At 39.0% G+C, this 22,546-nt stretch overlaps 1 protein-coding gene and 1 pseudogene across 5 annotated transcripts in view; both read left to right on the top strand.

The window, feature by feature from the left end:
- The window catches only part of SPIRE1 (spire type actin nucleation factor 1), a 122,662-nt gene that overhangs the window by 14,565 nt on the left and 85,551 nt on the right, over nucleotides 1-22,546 (top strand). For all 4 annotated transcript variants that reach the window (XM_081148180.1, XM_081148178.1, XM_081148179.1 and 1 more), the window contains exon 2: nucleotides 1,176-1,210. In XM_081148180.1, coding sequence (XP_081004306.1) covers nucleotides 1,176-1,210 — 35 coding nt within the window. The remainder of the gene's footprint in view (nucleotides 1-1,175; nucleotides 1,211-22,546) is intronic.
- On the top strand, nucleotides 7,624-10,663 carry LOC308562789 (AP-2 complex subunit alpha-1 pseudogene; annotated as a pseudogene). Its single transcript has 2 exons — nucleotides 7,624-7,627; nucleotides 7,900-10,663. The product of its transcript is annotated as an AP-2 complex subunit alpha-1 pseudogene (transcript).

The raw sequence follows: 22,546 nt of genomic DNA, 5'->3' as shown, positions 1-22,546 counted from the left end.
AAAGGTTCTCCTTTAAAATAACTGTTTTTTTAATTTAAAAAGTATGTTTTAGTCACCCTAATTGACAGAAATATATAATTGTATATGTTCTTTGGTGTTTTGTCTCAACAGTGAAGAGAAAATATTAATGCTGGAGCAGCCAAATATTGTTCAGTGTAGTTGTTCCTTAGGTTATCTTCAGTTGGAAGAACTACTAGATTAATTATATGGTTTTACCTAATCCTATATTAAAGAAAAGCAACCTTGATATATTAAAGAAAATATGCTTGAAACATGTCTAATTTCGTTGAAATGATCACTGTACCTTTAAACTGGCTTATGCTAAGTGAAATAAGCCAGCCAGAGAAAGACAAGTACTGTATGATTTCACTCATGTGGAATTTAATGAACAGACTGAACTACCAAGCAGAATAGAGACAGACCCATAGAGAACAGGCAGAAAGTTCTGGGGAAGGGTTGGGGGGAGTGTTGGGAGTGGGTAGAAGGATTGAGCCAAAAAGAAAAAAAAAAGAGAATTCATGGACATGGACGACAGTGTGGTGATTGCAGTTTGGGAGGGTGGAGGTAGAAGAGAGTATGGAGCGGATAAATGGTGATGGGAAAAAAAAAGAAAAGTATATTTGGGGAAAGGTCCTAGTCTTTTAAAGTACTTTGGAAGGCATTTCAATTTTTAAAGGCATTTCAAAGTATCTTAAAAGGTACCTTTTAAAAGTATTTTAAGGTATTTTCAAAAGAAAGCAAGACTTTAAAAGTATTTTTGTTTTACTTTTATTAATTTGTATATATGCATATTAAATATGTGTATGTGTTATAGATCTTATTACAATTAAGCATATCCTTCCCATTTTTTTTCTTTATTATTTTCTTATGGGCCTATGTAAACTTAAACTTTCTTATGGACCTTCTAGAATATTTGGTCATTTAGCACTTTTTATTTATTTACTTTATTTTTTATTTAAAAAATTTATCTTTATTGTTGAAAGTATTACAGATGTTCTGTTTTCCCCCCATTAATCCCCTCCAGCTGGCATCTGACCCCCCCTCCATTTAGCACCTTTTATTTGCATAGAGTTTCATAAATGTAATGAAGCCATGGCCAGAGTAGCTCAAATATTTTTATCAATGATAAAAAAGCTAAAGTCCTCTGAAAGTAATTTTTTGTATTTTTATTACAGGTAAATTGGGATATTCACATTGTACAGAAACAGAGGTAAGAGAAATGCTCAAATATTTCTTAGTAAAGCAATTTTGCAGTCCTCTGTAGACTACTAACTTTGAGTACTAACTGTTTCACTATGGGGTTTTTGGTGTTCTGATAAGAATGTGTTGAGAGCAGGTATATATCTTTTATATTTGGGAAGAGTAAAATGTGAAGAAAAGACAGTTACCTTATCCATGTTTTTAAAATGTCAGGGTTATTATATAAAGATTAGCTTAATCATAGTTTAAATTTTTCTTGAGTTATTTGTGAAATTGAGTTAGCTAAGGTTAAGAGCCCTTAATTTGAAGTAGTTTAAGTTCTTTTTTCCCCCATAAACCAATCTAGTGTGTCATAATAAAGAAACCATTTAAATGTCTTAGACTCCTATGGAGCTGCCTTTGTGTAGGAAAAAATAGGAACTTGGAAACTGTGTTTCTGTAAGATTAATAGTGAATTAATTGCTTTGTTATTTGTATAAGTAGGATTATTAATTTTTAATAATCTAAATAATTTAAAATTCTAATTGTGAAACTTAAGGAATTTCTACTATCTTAGGTGTTCCTTGCAGGAGTTTCAAGTATAACACTGAAATACGAGGGCTGCCTCCATGAGTTATGTATGTGTGGTGTTCCTTTCAGGAACTGTTGCATCCTTCTTACATGAGGAGTCTTAAATCTTGAGTTAATAGCAGTGCCTAATTTTAAGGATTTAAGAAGTTACTTTTCTAATTTTATAATACATCTACATGTTAATGCAGGTGTTAGTAACTTTTAGCTGTTACTTTAAAATTCGAGGTTCCCAAGGGATTATACTGTATAATAAAGAAGCAAAAATAATTTACTATTTTTATATTCAAAAGTTATACCATTCATTTTTGTATTTTTTATTCAACTTTGAAAGTAGAGATGTTTCCAAATTAGCCCTAAAAATAGGCAAGAACTTAATATTTTTATGTTGCAAGGATTTTTTATATACTGTTTGATATAATATAAAGGAGTGGGATTTGATTTGAGTCAAAAGATATAAATTCTGTCGTTTCTGGTGTGTTTCTTTCTAGCTTTGTAATTTTGAGCAAATAATTTTTTTCTTAGAACTTTTGCTTTTTTATCTATGAAATGTTAATGATAGTCCCTGTAAACCTCATGCATTGTGAAATTTTAAAGAGACAATATATGTGAAAATGTTTTGTAAACCCCAAAGACACTATTATATATGTCAAGATGATACAGATATAGTCAGCATTCATCTGCATTTAGGTAATGAAATGTGAGGGTTTTACATACAAGGCATAGTCATAAAGTCTTATTATTCTGTCTTATTATGGCAATACAAGCCATAAAATCAACATGGTTTTAATGTCTTGTTTAGTACTTACTTTGTATAGGAGTGTCACTTCATTTTATCTCCTGGCCCTTATACTTTGATTCATAACTTACTCTGGTCACCCAAAGAATCAGAATCTAAACAGAACTCTTTTCCAGATTTTTTTTCTATAACTATTTAAAGAAGAAAAATCACAAGAAAATAAAAAATTAACAGTGGTAGTTACCTCTGGGGACGAGATTGGGATTGTGAATGGTGATTTACCTATATTGTTTGGATTTTTTAAAAAATGAGATTGATCTCACTTATATGTGGAATCTAATGAACAAAATAAACTGATGAACAAAATAGATCCAGAGGCACGGATACGTGGAACAGACTTACATATCTCAGAGGGGAAAGGAGTGGAGGGGACAGGAAGAGATTAACCAAAGAACATACATCCACATATGCATAGCGCATGGACACAGACAATAGTGTGGGGAAGGTTGGGGTGGGGTGAGGGCTGAGTGGAGGGGGGGATAAAAGGGAGGCATCTGTAATACTGTCAACAATAAATAAATAAATAAGGGGAAAAAATGAGACTTTCAGTATATACTTTGGTAATTACAATAATTAAAAGGAGGGGCAGTAGAGCCAGTGGGAAATTTTTAAAGAAGTTTGGTGACTTGACAGAAAGAGGAGAGAGCTTAAGTAGGTAGTTTTGTTTTGTTTCATTTCTGTTTTTAGGTTAAGGAAGACGATAGATATATTTGGTGGTGGTGGTGGTGGTGGTTGTTAAGGGAACCAAGAGACAGTGGTACTGGAATCTAAATTAATAGATATTTGCTGAAGCCAGACCTAGGACTACGTCTAGAAGATGGCTTGATTAGAGCAGTGGTGCTCTTAGGGCTTTGGGAGTGACTTCCTGACACCCTTTCAAGGTCAGGAGAAAAATATTTTCAAAGTAATACCAAGACATTCTTTGCCCTTTTACTTTCATTGTCTCAAGAGTGTACAGTGGAGTTTTCAGAGGCTACATGAATGTGTGACTGTGACTAACACCAGACTGCAGAAGCCGATCTGAGATCTAGCTTTTATTAAGCATGACCTTCAAGAGTTTTGCAAAAATGTAAAACAATATCACCCTTCTCACTGTTTATTTTGAAAAGAGTTTTTCCATTAAAATGTTACTGATATTGTTTAATATTTTTAAATGATTTAATTTAAATTTTTAAAAATCTCAGTTTTCATTTCTAATATAGTAAATGCTGATAGGTTATAGCTCATATAAACAAAGGCCCCTTGGACTCCTCAGTAATTTTTTAGAATGTAGAGGGGTCCTAAAAACTAAAATGTTTGAGAACTGTTGGCCTGGGAGATGGCAGAGGAGCTTGTTCCTGAGAAACAGAATTGAGTGTTGAAAGAGGTAAAACTATGAAGTTGAGGGAATCCTTGATGTAAGGATTTAGCCAATCTTTTTGTCAGTGAGAAGACAGGGTTATTTTTGAGAGTGAAGTTATACTGGATCAGAAAGGTTATTGCTAGAGCCTCTTTTTGACCTTAAATTGTTTTTCTATTGATAAAAGAGATTCCTAGTTCTTTTTGTAAGTTAAAAGCCCCTCAAGCTCTTGCTGGTATTAAGGCCAGACCAAGAAAAGGGCTGCTAACAAGTTGTGTAGGTAAGTAGAAGTGAGTAGGATCTTCGATAGGATTGGAATAGCATATTGCTGGTTCCACATGTAATACTGGCTTATGCCAGCCTTTCTGAATTGGAAAGGGTATTGTTGGGAAGAGTCAATGTGATGGAAAACAGAATCCCTTCATCTTTCTGGGTCTGTAGGACCCTCATCAAGGCATGTAGTTAAAATACATAAGTTTAAGTTTGACTGTTTTTATTAGTTTTTGTGGTACATAAAAATTGTTATGAATTATTTTCTAGTTTTAATTTTCCCTTTAATGCTTCTCATACAACTCAAACAAAATTATGACTAGAGAAAGCAAGGAGGCCATATATAGGCATTTGATCAACTTTTATGTGATCTTCTACTTCAAGATTAGCTTAATGTTTTTCAAAATCAAGTACAGTTGACCCTTGAACAATGTGGGGGGGTTAGAGGTGCTGACCCCTTGCGCAGTCAAAAATCTATTATAACTTTTGTTGTTGTTAATCCTCACATGAGGATTTTTCCCCCCATTGATTTTTAATGAGGGAGGGAGGGAGGGAGGACAGACAGAGAGGGAGAGAAAGAAACATCAATGTGAGAGAGAGACATCGAATGGTTGCCTCCCTCATGCGCCCTAATGGGCCAGGGATCAAAACTGCAACCCAGGTCCGTGCCCTTGACCTGGAATCAAACCCATGACCCTTCGGTGCACTCGCCAGCACTCTAATCACTGAGCCACACTGGCAAGAGCCATTATAAATTTTTGCTCTGCAGTTGACCCTTCATTCATATCCATGGATTTCTCATCCACGGATTCAACCATGTATCAAAAACAGTATTTTGCATCCGTAGTTGACAAACCATGGTTGGGAAATGTAGTTAGGACCACAACTGGGAAAGCAAAAATACTGTTTTAAAAGACATGCACTTTTTTTTGCTTTAATAGGTAATTTAATTTTTTCCTACAACTTTTTTTCCTTCATTTTTTGAAGGTATAATTTACATACAGTAAAATTTAACCTTTTGAGTTACAATTGAGAATTCCCATTTCCCTCCTCTCCCATTTTCCTTGTAGTTAGTCCCTCCTCTCCTCCCAGCAGTTGGCAACCACTGATCTGTATTTTGCCCCTTTTGTTTAAACAATGTGTTACCCTAACTTCTCCTTCTCTAAGAGTGGTTCAGACTGATATTTATAAACTCTTGAATGATTGACCTGTACTTGTGGGTACTTGTCTGCCAAGGAAGCAGTCCTGATCCATAGTTTAGGGGGAGCTTTCACCCCCATTTTACAAATTTTTTCTACTGTCATTATTTAAATAGTTTTGTGGATTATACTCTTCAAGTTAATGAAAATTGCTAAGCACTTAAAAATACTAAAACCTAAAGGATTTGAATTTTCAAGTATTTTAATTGAGGCTTTTTCACTGTTGTTTTTAGTTTTCCAAATTTCATCACATTCCTGTCTTCTATTAACCACCACTAATTATGAAGCACTCAGAGGCCCTTAACCTTTAGCAGGAAAGAAGGTTAAATGAATAACTAAAACAATCCTGGTGTTCCCCTTGGTGGATTAGCTGTATTTTAAGTGGAGTAGGTTAAAGCATTATATAAGGTTAACTTTGTCAATACTTTAATCTTGACAGAGCTAGTTTGTAAAAACAGTAGCATAGCAGAAATATTTAAGCTTTACTGAGGGAAATTATTAAAAACACGTTCACATCTTGGAAATAAACTGCATATATACCTTATATAAATACTTTGTTCACTCCTTTGCCCAATTTACATCAAGCAGAAACACATTCCCTGGCTACATAATGCCAGGAATTTAAATAGTCACAGGTAAGAGGTATATACAGAATAAGGAGACACTCGGGTATTTCACTGTCCCAAGTGGGACACTAAATTAATTATCAGCATTATGCAGATACCTTACATTGCGGATAAATAAAGACTGATTAAGAGAAACCTGAATGAACTGGCTATAGTTATTTGAACAAGTTACTTAACCTCTCTATACTTTAGCTCTCATTTCTAAAATATGAATGATAACAGTATTCACTTCATAAATTTGTTATGAGAATTAATGTTTATAACAATACTTAGTATATAGTAAGCTCTCAAGTATATTTTAAAAATAAATGTGGTGTTCTACCTAATACACAGAAACAAACATAGGGAGGCAGCCAAAATAAGGAGACAAAGAAACATGTCCCAAATGAAAGAACAGAACAAAACTCCAGAAAAAAAACTAAACAAATAGGGACAAGCAATCTATCAAATTCAGAGTTTAAAACACTGGTTATAAGGATGCTCAGTGATCTTAGTGAGAACTTCAACAAAGAAATAATAAACATAAAATCTGAGATAGAAAACATAAAAAAGAACCAGTCAGAAGTGAAGAATACATTAACTGAAATAAAAAATACATTATAGGGAATCAACAGTAGAGTAGATGAAACAGAGGATCACTGAAGCATTTGGAAGATAAGGAAGCAGAGAACACCCAATCAGAACAGCAAAAAGAATAAAAGAATACAAAAAACAATGAAAGTTTAAGAATCCTCTGGGACAACATCAAACATACCAACATCCACATTGTAAGAGTACCGGAAGAAAAGAGAAGAGCAAGGAACTGAAAACCTATATGAAAAAATGACAGAAAACTTTCCTAACCTGGTGAAGGAAATAGACATATAAGTCCAGGAAATACAGAGAGCCCCAATCAAGATGAACCCAAAGAGGCCCACAGCAAGACACATCATAATTAAAATGCCAAAGGTTAAGGACAGAGAATCTTAAAAGCAGCAAGAGAAAGCAGTTGGTTACCTATAAGGGCACTCCCATAAGAGTGCCAGCTGATTTCTCAACAAAAACAATTCAGGCCAGAAGGGATTAGCAAGAAACATTCAAAGTGATGAAAAGCAAGGACCTACAACTAGCAAAGCTATCATTTAGAATCAAAGGACAGATGGAGAGCTCCCAGACAAGAAAAAGCTAAAGGAGTCCATCACTGTCAAACCAGTATTACAAGAAATGTTAAAGGGTCTTCTTTAAGAAGAAGAAGAAAAAAGATCAAAAATATGAATTTAAAAATGGCAATAAATACATATCTATCATGCATATGTTCATTGCAGCATTATTTACAATAGTCAAGATCTGGAAGCAATCTAAGTGTTCATCAATAAGTGAATGGATAAAGAAGTGGTGCATATAAACAATGGAGTATGACTCAGCCATAAAAAATAATGAAATCTTGCCATCTGCAACAACATGAATGAACCTAGAAGGTATTGTGCTGAGTGAAATAAATCAGACAGAGAAAGACAAATGCCATATGATTTCACTTAAACGAGGAATCTAAAAAAAGAAGATAAATGAACAAGCAAAACAGAAACAGACTCATAGATACCGAGAATATTTTGACAGCTGCCAGGCTGGAGGGGGACTTAGGAGATGGGTGAAAAAGAAGAACAAATTGGTAGTTACAAAATAGTCACAGGGATGTAAAGTACAGCATAGAGAACAAAGCCAATAATAATATAATAACTGTGTGGTGTCAGGTGGGTACTATTTATCAGGGTGATCACTTCATAAGTTATATAAAGGTCTAATCACTGGGTTGTACACCTGAAACTAATATAATATTATACATCCACTGCAATTGAAAAATAAAAACATGTTTTTATTCTTAATAAAAATAAAAACATGTCTTTATTTTATTCTTGCCAGCTGTGTTCAAGGGTGATGGTATGTAGGGGCTTGCAGTGTTCATCGCTAACATCCAGAGCTATAAGAGCAAAGAGTCAGAGATTAAGAGAATCAACAAAGAACTGGCAAACATTCACTCCAAGTTCAAGGCCTTCGATGGCTACAGTAAGAAAAAATATGTGTGTGAACTACTCTTCATCTTCCTGCTGGACCATGACATTGCCTTTGGATACATGGAGGCCACAAACCTGCTTAGCTCCAGTGAGTACACAGAGAGAGAGGTTACCTGTTTATCTTAGTGCTGGTGAACTCTAACTCTGAGCTGATCCGGCTCATTAATAATGCCATCAAGAATGACCTGGCCAGCCGCAACCCCACCTTCATGTGTCTGGCTGTGCAGTGCATCACCAATGTAGGCAGCTGTAAGATAGGTGAGGCCTTCACCACTGACATCCCTCACATCCTGGTGGCCAGGGGCAGCATGGACAGCATGAAGCAGAACGCGGCCCTGTGCCTGATGAGGCTGTACAACTCCTCACCGGACCTAGTGCGCATGGGCAAGTAGCCCCCATATGCACCTGTTAAGTGACCAACACATGGCCGTGGTCATGGCTGCTGTCAGCCTTATCACCTCTCTCTATAAGAACAACATGGATGACTTTAAGACTTGCATCTCCCTGGATGTGTCTCACCTGAGCCAGGTCTCCTTAGCCTCCACTGACCTTCAGGACTACACCTATTACTTCATCCCAGCGCCCTGGCTTTTGGTGAAGCTCCTGCAGCTGGTGCACTGCTACTCCCACCAGAGGATGCGAACATGAAGGGGAGGCTGGTCAAGTGTCTGGAGACCGTGCTCAACAAAAGCCCATAAGCCACCCAAGTCCAGGAAGGCCCAGCGTTCCAGTGGCAAGAATGCCATCCTCTTTGAGACCATCAGCCTCATTATCCACTACAACAGTGAGCCCAACCTTCTGGTGTGGGCCTGTAATCAGCTGGGTCAGTTTCTACAGCACTGGGAGACTAGCCTGTGCTACTTGTTCCTGGAGAGCATGTGCACGCTGGCCAGCTCTGAGTTCTCCCATGAGGCAGTCAAGACCTACATCAATATTGTCATCAACACCCTCAAAACGGAGTGGAACATCAGTGTGCTACAGTGGGTAGCTGACCTACTCTACCCATGTGCAACCAGAACAGTGCCAAGCAGATCATGTCAGACATGTGGTGGTACCTGGAGACAGTTGACTATGCCATCTGTGAAGAGATCATCCTGAAGGTAGCCATCCTGGCTGAGAAATACACAGCGGACTGCAGCTGATATGTGGACACCATCCTCAACCTCATCTGTATCGCAGGTGACTGTGAGTGAGGAAGTGTGATACTGCATGCTGCAGATTGTTATGAACTGTGATGACATCCAGGGCTCCATGGCCAAGAATGTCTTTGAAGTGCTCCAGGCCCTAGCCTGTCACAAGAACATGGTGATGGTCAGAGGCTACACTCTTGGGGTGTTTGGAAATCTGATTGCTGGGGAACCCCACTCCAGCCCCCTGGTGCAGTTCTCACTGCTGTATTCCAAGTTGCACCTGTGCAGTATGGCAACGCAGGCCCTGCTGCTGTCCACCTACTTTAAGTTCATTAAACTCTTCTCAGAGACCAAGGCCACCATCCAGGGAGTGCTGTGGTCCATTTCCCAGCTATGTAGTGCGGATGTGGAGCTACAGCAGCATGCAGTCAAGTACTGCTTCCTCAGCTGAGTGGCCAGCCTGGACATCTTGGCCACGGTGCTGAGAGGAGATAGTGCCCTTCCCATCCTGGCCAAGCTGAAGTGCAAGAAGGGGCCAGGAGCTAGCAGTATCCTGGATGACTGCTGGAGGGACCAACCAGCAGTGATGATCAGTGGGGGTTTGGAACCCATCTCCAGCACCTTGTGGATGCCCTCCCCCTCCTCCAACCTTTTGGGACTGCAGGCAGCCCCTGCCACAGTGGTAACCCAGACTGCCCCCAATGCAGGCAACTTCCTGGTGGACATCTCCTCCGATGGCCTGGCTGCCAATCCCAGCCTGGGGCCCACCCCCCGAGGAGGCCTTCTTCGGTTCTGTCCTGAGGACATTGGTCCACCCATCCCAAAAGTTGATGAACTTCTGAATAAGTTCATGTGCAAGAACAGTGAGTTCCTATTTGAGAACCAGCTGCTGCAAATTGGAGACAAGTTGGAATTCCAGCTGGGTTTGGGCCATATGTATCTCTTCTATGGCAATAAGACCTCACTACAATTCCAGAAATTTGTATAATCCACCCTGGAGACCTCCAGACTCAGCTGGCCATGCAGACCAAGCAGCAGGTGCTCAACATCAAGTGACTGTGGGACTTCCTGACTGCCCCATTCCTGTCAGTGTGCTACAGATATGGGAGAGCCCCTCAGTCCCTCACCCTGAAGGACCATCAACAAGTTCTTCCAGCCAACTGAGATGGCATCCTAGGACTTTTTCCGGCATTGGAAGCAGCCGAGTTTCCCCCAACAGGAGGCACAGAAAATCTTCAAAACCAGCTACCCCACGGATGCAGAAGTCATTAAGGCCAAGATCCTGGGGTTTAGCTCTGCTCTCCTGGACAACGTGGACCCCAACCCTGAGTACTTCATGGGGGCTGGAGTCATTCAGACCAAAGCCCTGCAGGTGGGCTGTCTGCTCCAGCTGGGGCCCAGTTCCTAAGCTCATATGTACTGGCTGACCCTGCACAGCAGCAAGGAGCCTGTTCCTGTCACATGTGTGAGCTGCTAGCCTAGCATTTCTGAGCCCTGGACTCTGCCCCTGGGGATGTGGCCAGCACAAGGAAGCCCCTTGGACTGAGGGAGCTTTGGTAGATGGGGCAATGAGGGCACCTGTGCTGATGACAAGGAAGACTCTGGAGTAGAGGGATGTCAGGGACCTTCCTCTGGTCTCTTGTATTTTTATTTTTGTTCACCTGCTGCTGTTTACATTCTGGGGGATAAGGGGGGACCCTCCCTCCCTTCCACCTCCAAGCACAGAAGGGAGAGGGGCCAAGGAAGCAGGTACTGCCTCCCTTCCCACCCCACCCTGTCATGGCCCCTCTTGCCTCTTCCTGGTCCAGGGGCTGTGCATTATTGTGAGTGAATAAACAGAGAGACGCTAACAAAAAGAAAACAAAAGCTACTCCAGAATTGTTCTGTATGTTTGAACCTGCTGGGAAGTAAGACCTAGAATTCGTCTGCTTTGTGGGGAAATCCAAGGCTCATTTTGAAAATAAGCCAAGAGATACATCAGAATTCCATTCCAGTTATCTACAGTTTTGTGTGTGTTTTTAAAAATATATTTTTTATTGATTTCAGAGAGAGGAAGGGAGAGAGAGAGAGAGAAACATCAATGATGAGAGAGAGTCATTGATCGGCTGCCTCTTGCATGGCCCCACCTGGGGACCGAGCCCGCATCCTGGTCATGTGTCCTGACAGGGAATCAAACCATGGTCTCCTGAATCATAGGTTGATGCTCAACCACTGAGCCTTGCCCGCTGGGCTGGTTATCTACAGTTTTTGACACAAATTGGACTACAGGGAAAAATTTTATTTCCTGAGCAGCCTAAAATAAACTGTAGTAGAATATGGGTGCTTGGTGCTCTAACACAGAGTATAGTATTAAAAAATGTCTGTTTTGTCTTTATATCAGCACTTTGATTTCACCTCTGGCTCATGTAGACTCATGGTGATAATTGGATGAGTAATACCTCTTTTAATTGACATTTAATAGCCATTGGATAATTTTATAAGTAACTCAAAAACCTAACATGAAAGAAGTATGTGGTATTTTAAAAAACATTTGTATCTATGCACAATTTTAGCAGCATAATGAGCCTGTATTATATGATTGTAAAATAGTATTTGAGACCAAACTAAGTAAATCTTCAAATTGCTAGCAGAAATAAAAAGGCAGTTATTGCCTGACCAGTGTGGTTCAGTGGTTGAGCATTGACCCATGGACCTGGAGGTTCAGTTTCACGTCAGGGCACATGCCCAGGCTTTGGGCTTAATCCCCAATAGGGGGCGTGCAGGAGGCAGCTGGTTGATGATCCTCTCTCATCACTGATGTTTCTATCTCTCCCTCTCCTTTCCTTTCTCTCTCTGAAATCAATAAAAACATATTTAAAAAGGCAGTTATAGTATCAGATCTGCTTTTTTAGCAAAAAGCTTTGTCTGCTTTTAAATTTTAAGGGTTTATAGATGGAATTGCATGAAAAGAAGTTAAAATGATATGTGTACTACATCTGATAAGGGGTTAATTTCCAAAATATATAAAGAACTCATACAACTCAACAAAAGGAAGACAGACAATTCAGTTTAAAAATGGGCAGAGGACCTGAATAGACACTTCTCCAAAGAGGGCATAGAGATGGCCAATAGACGTATAAAAAAATGATCAATGTCACTAATCATCAGAGGATGCAAATTAAAACCACAGTGAGATACCACCTCACACTTACCAGATTGGCTACCATCAACAAATCAACAAACAACAGTGCTGGCGAGAATGTGGAGAAAAGAGCACCCTAGTGCACTGCTGGTGGGAATGCAGACTGGTGCAGCCACTGTGGAAAACAGTATGGAGGTTCCTCAGAAAATTAAAAATGGAACTGTTGTTTGACCCAGTCACTCCACCTCTAGGAATATAGCCTAAGAATCCTGAAACATCCAATCAGAAAGAATATATGTACCTTTATGTTTATAGCAGTGTTATTTACAATAGCTAAGACTGGGAAACAACCCGAGTTCCCATCAGTAGATGAGTGGTTAAAAAAGCTCTGGTACATTTCCAATTTGGATTCCTTTTATTTCATTTTCTTGCTGTTTTTTAAAAAAATTGTCTTAATGAAACTAAGTGTCAGAGAATAGAGTAATCCCCCAAACTATTTAAATACATTATTTCAAAGCTGTTTTATGAGAGAATATTTAAATATTTGAATGCTGAATCAGAGACTTTTGAGAGAATGTTTATATAATTTATATTTTAAGTTGAAATCTTTTGTGTGTTGAAACAAACTTTAGTTTGGTCCGTTGTAACTGAATTTCAAGCAGTTTTTGTTTCCCCTTACCATCATTTTCTATTTAGAATATCAACTTTATTGCAAGAGTACTTTCTAGAATATAAAGATAAAGGTATAGATGGCTTTCAGACTAGGAGTTGATGACTGATTTTACTTGTTGAACTCCCATGGTTTTGTTCACAGGGTTTTTATCTCACATAACTGCTTATTTTTCTTCAGCAACAGAAAGTTCGTGAGACAGTTTTATAGATTGTGGCCTTCACATCTGTGGATAATTAATAAGCACTTTGCCTTGTAGTTTGAATGTATGCCTGGGGGGTAATTCTCATGGTAAAATAGAGATCCGAGGAAAATGAAGAGTTGTGAAAAGGAGGAAGAATTCTGGGTAAAAATATTAAAACTTTCCTAATTCAGCCATTATTTGTTGAGCACTTGCCATTTACAGACTCCGTGCTAAGCATAGGGAACACAGTGCTGTCCTCAAGACATTTCATGCTGCTTAGAATATTGCCTTTATCAAATGAATAAAAAGTCGGTTTATTAGTAATCTTAACAAAAAAAATACACATGAAGAAGTTACATAACTGAAAGAGAACAAAACCTGAACTTGTTTGATCAAGTCACTGTCTGACCTAGTTTGACTTTCTCTTTCTATTAGTTTTGAATTCTAACACTTGGTCAATTCTGAGGCTTCACGTTGCCCACTGCCTACACAGGGTAGCACATAAGCACAGTGTGCAATCAAAGGCGTCTCCCAGAGGCTCTTACAGTAGATCCATTTTATAGATTATAACAATACTTAATAACATTATCCAAATTCCCTTATGAAAAATGTTTAACTCCCTATCTTTTGTTGCAACTCTGGAACCTTCCACGTAACACTCACTGTCAAATAAAACCACCTCACCCTACCCTACTTCTCCTGGAGCCCAGCCTGTTGTCCTGTCTTCTCTCTGCCCTTTGTTCTTTCCCTTTTTAGGTGATACCTAGATTCTCCACTCCAGATGAGAGTCCAAAATCAGGTTGCTGGTAGCCTTTTCCTTTCCCCATTCCTTTTCTTTCCTTTACGTTGATCCTGTGTCTTTCTTTTTGCTGTCTCCGTTCTACAGCACAAAAAACTTTCCATAGTGGGGAAGGGAGACTGTCCATAGTGGGGAAGAGAGAGAAGCTGGTATGTGAGTGAGACGTGTTGGGGGTAGGGCAATACATCTATTTCATTACATTTTACAAATAATTGAAATTAAGAAGACCGTGCTACAAAGCCTCTCCATTTTGTACCAGTGATTGTATTGATTGTATGAATGTGAGTCTCAATTCTTTTTTAGTGCAAGGTGAGCTTTTTCCTTTCCTCCTGTGGCTGCCCCAATAAATCACTGTCAAGCCCAGAAAGGAGAGAGGAGAAAAGGGTACCTTTCTGTGTATGGCATAAAACAAAAGACTGTGGGCACTGGCCCTAATTTGGTCTGCACTTTGGACGCAAATATTCCCTCTTTACTTTAGAGGCAACAGTGCCTATTTCCTTAAAACTGTTATTTATATAAATTTTGGTTTATTAACCTTGGAATTTTACTCCTTTTTTCCTGTATAGTTAATAAAATTATGTAGTTAATACGGAGGTAATAAAAAGGAGCAGTACAATTATAATTTGCATTATTTGATACTTTTAAAATTAACACATTGTTTGCGGGTAGTTTTCATCGCGCGCTCTACTACCAGTCAACGTAAAACGTATAAATACGTTTCCCGCATACAGTGCGTAAAGATATTTTCAAATGTATTTTTCTGTTACCGTTCTGTAGTTTATATAAGAAAGAAATTTAATAAATTAATTAAAAATGCATTAACAACTAGTATTTGTGAAATGGGCCTGGGGGTCTCATGGTAGGGATGGCCTTTAATAATGACTGCCCAGTATAGAAGTGGTCACTGTTGGTTTTAGAGAGGTCATGGTTACCAGATCAGACTTTACCTTGAGAAGGGAGAAGAGCAGAGTGCTTTGAGGAAAGGAGCTGGCAAAAGAATTGAAGGCAATTGTGAAACCTCCTTAAAATTTCTATTTAAAGAGCTTGTTAAGTTTTCGTTATTAAATTTATTTGTTCTGGAAGGGACACGGGCCCTTTTAAGAATAGGAGATTCAGAGAATTCTGCAACCCATGACAAGCTGGAAAAGGTTGCTAAGGAGATTCCTATGAGAGGGAATAGTATTTAAATGATCTGTTTCTGAACTCTGACTTCTAAAGGCAGGAAACGAAAGCAGGAGGATGCTTTTATTTCACTCCTTTTAACACTTTAGGAAGCAAGCAAAAGCAAGAATCTTCTTTTTTCTTAAACACAGAAATCATTTGGTTTGGAAAAAATTAATTTGTGTGGTAACATTGTATTTTAAAGTATTTTATTGAAATATAGGACATTCAGAAACGTGCACAAATCAAGTTATAGCTTGATGAACTTTTACAGATAGTGATGTTATTAATGTAATTTAAATACACTACTTATTATATATGTGTCTTTGTAAAAATATTATCTTAAAATGTTTTATGTCAAGTGAAGATCAAAGTGGTTATTTCAAAGCATTACAGAGATTTTATTTAGTTTCTGTTTTTAATTGCATGTTATATTCCCCCATCTTCTTTCACAGTCTCCTGCTTATTAAAACAAAATCAGGGAAAGAATTTCTTCCAGGGAAGAAGGAGCCAGTTTGTTTGGAACTGGTTTAGTGCAGTGCTAACCAATAGAAATGTAATTAATGGGCGTCACATATCTAATGCAGAATTTTCTAGCAGCCACATTAAAAAGTGAAAAGAAACAGGTGAAATTAATTTTTGTAGTATACTTTATTTAATCTGATATGCCTAAAACATTATCATGTCAACACATTTAATATGAAAATTATTACTAAACTATTTTATATATTGTTTTCATACTAAGTCTTTCAAGTCTGGTGTATATATTTTACTTCAGCTCCTCTCAGTTTGGATGAGACACACTTCAGGTGCTTTGTAGCCGCATTTGGTTAAAGGAGTAGGGAGGAGAAGGAATGGAAGTGTTTAAGAAATGAGAAATTTGTTCTAAATTATATTTTTAAAATTATGAAGCTTATTGGGGAGGCAGTAACAGCATGTTGAGGGGCTTGGTTAAAGCCTGGTAAAAGAGTAGATACATATTCTCAAGTATACTGAATAGATTTTAGGTAGGCAGGGGGGAGAGATTTACAAGCATGAATGACTTTGCTAATGGAGGGAGCATGAGTCAGAGTCTTGGTTTACCAAGTCCTTGAAGAAGTTATTGAAGACTAACATTTATTGAGCACCTGCTGTGTCTAGGCCGTCTTCTAGGATTTGGGATACACCCGTCAACAAAATAGACAAAAATCTTGGCCCACAAATGTTTGCATTGTAGTAGGGATAGACAGACAATACATATGATACATAAGAAATCTAGTACCTTAGAAGGTGACAGGTGAGTATATAGGGAACTGTGACGGGAGTGTGGTAGTTGCTAGTGATGGCGGTGGGTTTGCAGTTTTTAACAAGGTGATCAGAATAGACCTCCCAAAAGGGTTACAAAAGAGCAAAACCTCTTGAAGGAGGTAAGGGAGCAGGTATATAGATATGTGGGGAAGAGCATTTTAGACAGAGGGAATACTACACAGGTCCTAAGATGGGAGTATATCTGCTAAGCTCCTATAATTGCAGGAAGTTAATGTGGTGAGAGTGGAGAGGAATAGGGTACCAAATCACAAAGGTAGTTCTGCTCTAACATTGATATGCATGCAAATCCCCTAGGGGTCTCGTTAAAATTTAAATTCTGATTTGGTTCGTTTTGAGTGGCTCCAGAGATGACACACTCTCAGGTGATGCTGCTGCTGCTGGTATTAGGACCATACTTGGATTAGCAAGGATGTAGGGCCTTAAAGGCCCTTGTAGGACTATGTAAATAAGAGAGTTTTGAGATCACCAAAGATGAGGGTAGACAGAGAAGAGAAGTGACTAAGGCTGAGCCCTGGAATACTCCAACATTAAGAGGGTAGTGAGACACGGAGGTACCAGCAAAGAAGCCTGAGAAGAAGTGACCAGAAAGGTATAAGAGCAGTCAGGGCTGTGTCCGGGAAACCAAGTAAATAAAGTGTTTGTTAAAGGAAGGAGCAGGAGGTCAGCTGTGTGGAACGTTTCTTAGTACATCAGGTACGATGAGAACTGACTGTTGATGATTGAGTCTGACTATGTGGTAGTTACCCATAGCAGTTTTGGTGTAGCAGTTGTGGGCAAAAGCCCTGTTGCAGTGGGTTGAAAAGAGAAAAGAGGAGGAAAATTGGAGAAGTAAATAAAGGCAACGTATTGAGGCATTTTTTTCTGTAAAGTGTGAGTTATCAGTTGTCTGTTGCTACAAGTTACTCTAAAACTTATTGGCTTAAAAAACCAAACATTTATTATCTCCCAGTTTCTGGTGGTGTTCTGAAGCTCTTCACTGGGTGGGCTGGCTCTGGGGTGTCTGGGGAGGTGCATGCCAAGGTCAGCCACCACCCGTGTTCTGCCAGGGGCTATCTGGCATGAGCTACAAAGCGACCTGCAGATGGCTGCTACTTGTGCTGGGCTTGGAGGTGCCCACGCCAGGCCAGGCTGTGAACCAAGGCAGGCTGCTGCTAGTGCCAGGCCTGGGGCCACATTGTAAGAGATACAGGACATGCTGAAGCCAGATGCTGCTTGCTTAAGAGATTTTAGGAAAATCTGAAGCATGACCCAAGACAGGCCATTCTTATGGAAAAGCCCCTGGAGACAGCTTGGGTGGGCCCACCAGTTGGGTGGGGCTGGTCCTCAGGGGATCACTAGGGCCATGGGAACTGTGAGACAGGTTGATGGAGACTCAGATATGGTACCTGGCAGTTGTCTCTGTGAGGGGAAGTCTTATCAGAGGAACAGTGGCCTCTGCCAGCACTTCTTCTGGGAGAAAGTTGCCCCTCACCCCCTGCTCTCACCAGGGAGGAATTCAGTTCCTCCCTGTATGTCTCTGGTGACTTTCAAACTGCTGCCCCAGCGCTGGAGCTCAGAGGGAGTGAGTCCAGGTAAATCTGTGCAAGGGCCCTTTAAGAACTGCCTGGGACTCCAGCAGCCTCCGTGTCACTCAGCCTCAGTCCCTGCTGGCTTTTAGGGTCTTAAGTTATGGGAACTTCTCTTCCTGGCACTGGGGCCCTAGGCTGGGGGCCTGGTGTGGGGCTGGGACCCCTCACTCCTCAGTGGGTGCCTCTGGAGCCGAGACATCACTCCCGACTTTTATCCACCACACCTGAGATTAAGAGTCCTTAGATTAAGAGTCTCCACCCCTCCTAGTAATCTCCATGTGGCTGCTTATTTAATTCTCTAGTTGTAGGGCTTCTATTCAGCTAGATTTCAGGTGGTTCTGAATGATGGTGGTTCTGTGGTTTAGTTGTAATTTTGATGTGGTTGTGGGAGGAGGTTTACCTACACTGCCATCTTGACTGGAAGTCCTACAATTTGTTATTTTATTGAGCCCCAGTTTCCTGTCTGTAAACTGAGGATATTAACACCTGTCCTTAAGGTGGTTGTAAGGGTTAGAGAGATCAGATATGAAAGTGACTAGGATAGCAGTTTTGGGGATGGCCGATGCTATTATTGTTATTTTTGTCATCACCTGAATATGTGCAGATATTATAGCTAGAAGATATTTATTTGCAGCACTGTTTATAAGAGAAAAACTAGAATCTGTCTAAATGTCATGCAACAGTTAGACTTGGCATTATTAAAAACAAATGAATAGCATAGAATTGTTTATGTGAAAAGGTATGGTCCATTATAGTATAAAACAGGTTATAAAATATGTAATAGGTACTGAATGATCCAGTTTTTATTAAAAATGCAAATGACAAATATAGTAAACTGTTAACAGTGATTGCCTCTGGGATTTTGTATATATTAATTTTCTTTTGATTGTATATTCTGAGATTTATAATGAATATGCTTTGCTTTTATAATAAGAAAACAAAAGAGACATCATAGGTTTGTGTCAGGGGAGGGAGGGTCCTGTGAAGTGAAAAAATAAAGATGGAAACATACATTTTGCCTTCTTATAAATTATGAGTAACTAGCAATCTGTTCAGTTTTGCTGCGGAAAATCAAGTCCAGTCCCATGACTAAGCCAGATGAAGGGCAGGGGAGGCAGAGCCATGCCTGTTGCCTTGAGGGCCTGGCTACAAATCAAGAACTATAGTTGATTCCCATAGCATTCACTCTCTTTAGGGATTTTGATGATTTTCAGCTACAAGAGAAAGTCAAAATAGGGCCAAGGTGGAAAGTATCTATTAAAAGCAAAACTCAACAGAAGAAAATGTAAGGGAAAACTAGCAGTTATAGGCCAGTCTAAAAAGATGAACTGCTATTTCTTTTAAAGCCTGTTCATGAATATTGTTGAATTGGCACAATCCATTTTCAAGAAACAGGACCTTGTGATTGTCACAAGTTATTTAAGCTTTTAGAAACCAGGAAATTTAATCTTATGTAAACCAATTCATGAGTCACAGTTAAACAAGTATAGTAATGAAGCTTTCAGATCCAGTGATGTTCTTGTATCAGATGACTTCTCAGATAATTGAAGTATTTTCAAAAATTCACTTATTTATCTTGAGTTAAGTAAAAAGTGAATCGAATGTCCTAACAAAATTATTTTTTATTCCATTGTTTAGCGGATGTGAAAGTAAATCAGATTTTCAATTATGTGTACAGTACTAGTAAAAGGGAACATTAGCATTTTTAATTGTAAAAATCAGATAACTAAAGAGAAAAAATAATTTACTCATTTTAGTAAGGTGAGCCCTCCTGGAAACAAGCTAGACCAGGAGCATAGCCCTGAGCTAGAAGGTACATAGACACCTTCTCCCCTCTCTTCCCCTCCCCTTCTCAAACCCCTCCCTCCCTCCCTCCCTCCCTCCCTCCCTCCCTCCCTCCCTCCCTCCCTCCCTCCCTCCCTCCTTCCCTCCCTCCTTTTCTCTCTTTCCTTTTCCTTTTCCTTCTTTCTACAAAGAAAGCACCTACCCTGTGCCAGACACTTTTCTAGTCATTGGGGGTATAACAATAGACAAAACAGATGAAAACTTCTGCTTGCATGGATTTATATTCTATTATATATAAGTAAATGTATATAAAATATTATGTGGTATTAAGTGCTATGCAGAAAAATAAAGGACAAGGAATAGAACATAATTGGGCAGGGGGGTGGGTGGACAGAGAAAAGAGTATACAGTATTTTAGAAGTGAAGGTCTCTCTTCTGAGGTGACATTTGAGCACAGATCTGAATGATGTGAGGGAGTAAGACAGGCAGAAGAAAAAGCAAGTGTGAAGGCCCCATGGTGAGATGATGTCCAGGTGGGCTAAGAGCACTAGGAGGCCAGTGTGGCTAAGGCAGGTAGTGGATGAGATTAGACAGGTAGCAGGGAGCCAGGTCATGTCATGTAAGGCCTTGTTGACCAGGGTAAGTACACACCTGAGTGAATTTGGAAACCACTGAGAAGATTTGCTGAGGACTATTACATATTAAATTTCCTCTTATCTAGGGATAACTCAACTTGCAGATTATATAATTGTATTATTACATATAGGTTACCAGCAGTTTTAACGTGTGCTAAGCCACGCCACAGCCGTGTGTATTTGTTTACTCTCAGTGACTGGTGAATGCACCATCTACTAGAACTATTCAGTATAAATTTAAAATTACTGTAATACATATGGAAAACTTTTGTGTCTACATAAGTAAAAATAGGTAAACTAACTAATTTGTCAATTTATTAACATATGCATTTGGGAAACCTACTTTATTATAATAACGGACTTTTGGCTTTAACAGACACCCCCACTCCCGAATTAGTCAGTTATATTGAGGTAATAGGCTACACAATACTCACAGTTTTCACCATTTCATGGCAGGACAGATTACTCCAGCCTTACATAGTAGACCTGAGTCCACATCTCCAACTGTGCCTGAGTCCCTAACTCCTGGCTGCTTCTGGGTACAGAAATGAGGAGACCGTGGCTTGCAGCCCTTTTATGGCTGTGTTTTTCTGTTGTTTCTGGTCAGTGGAGATAATGATCTTCTTTTGAGAATGGCTGTGTCTCAAAAACATGAAAAATTTTTTGTCATATATTTGGAGTGTGTTTGATGTGGAATGACAGTCTCAAAGGGTGAACTCACAGTACCACATGACTGAGAAGTTTCCCTTCACTGGCAATTCACTAAGCCAGTGTATGAATTGATAGGGATTGGGGGCGGGAGGGGTTACGGTATCTCAACTCAACAGAAATAGTTTTGTGCCTAGTGTACCAATTTCTACAGAAAAGTAAAAACAAAAATTCAACATTAAGCAATTGGGGTCCTTGCTTGGAAAAGATTTCTTTGCCAAAAAGCCTTTTGCATATATGTTTCAGAGTTATGGAGCTGAATGAAACTAAACGTCTAACCTTTTTTTTTTTTTACTGCTGTTTCCTTTCTAACTAGAGAAAGGAAGAGATTTTTATCTTATCTCTGCTGTTGCTGCCTGTATGAGCTAGGATGCTTTCAACTACAAGCAATAAAAAGTAGATCAAACTTTCATGTTTGTATGTATGTATGTTTGTGTGTCTTTGTGTGTTTATAGAAACATGTATGTATACAGACACATTGTGAAAGGGCCTATAGAAGTATTAGGGCACCCCTGTAACACTGAGCATCCCTAGCCACTCAGCTCTTGGTTTCTAAATAGGCTTCCCCATTTAAAGTAGCTGAGGTTCCTTGGAAAAATGTCTGATTCCAGGGCTGGGGCAGGAAAAGTACAAGATGAGTCAAGAACATACTGTACCAAGAACTAAGGAAGTGCACAAAATATTATGAGGGAGTATGTCCATACACTGGGACAAAGTACTGACACATGCTACAAGGTGGATGAACCTCAGAAACATGCTATGTGAAAACATTCAGGCACAAAAGACTACATCTTACATGATTTCATTCACATGAAATGTCCAGGAAAGGAAGTCTATAGAAACAGAAAAGAGGTGAGTGGTTTCCTGGAGTTGAGAGTTAGAAGGGGAGTGACTACAAATGGGCATGAAATTTGTTTTTGGAATGATGAAAAATTAAAATTTGAAAATTAGATTGTGGTAATGGCCATGCACTTTTATAAATTTTCTAAAAATTACTAAATTGTACACTCCAAATGAATTTTATGGTAAGTAAATTATACCTCAGTAAGGTGGTTTATAAAAGTTAATGGGATTTGTTAAAAGGACTCAGGAGTTAACTTGAAGAAGCTCCCATTGGCCGAATCTGGGACTGTTTGAGCATCAGAGTATATAATGACAATGGATTAAATTTGTTATGAAATAAAATAATCAGTGAGTATATTTGATACATAAGTAAATACATGAATAAATAAATGGGGAAAGAGGGGAAGTTCTTTCACTACATTACCAAATATTAAATGTAGAGGAATGGTGGGTAGAACGTCATAATTTTTTAAACATCATAGTAATAATTGATTTAGGCGAGAATCATTAATGATTATTAAAACTAGCCAGTGGAAGTTTGATGAGGACTGTGATATTGACATAGTTTTTGAGGAGCTCCCCA

The sequence above is a fragment of the Miniopterus schreibersii genome (genome assembly GCF_964146895.1).
Source record: "Miniopterus schreibersii genome assembly, chromosome: 10".
NCBI classification, from domain to species: domain Eukaryota; kingdom Metazoa; phylum Chordata; class Mammalia; order Chiroptera; family Miniopteridae; genus Miniopterus; species Miniopterus schreibersii.
The sequence above is the reverse complement of the archived record's forward strand: the minus strand, read 5'-3'. Positions and strand labels throughout refer to the sequence as shown.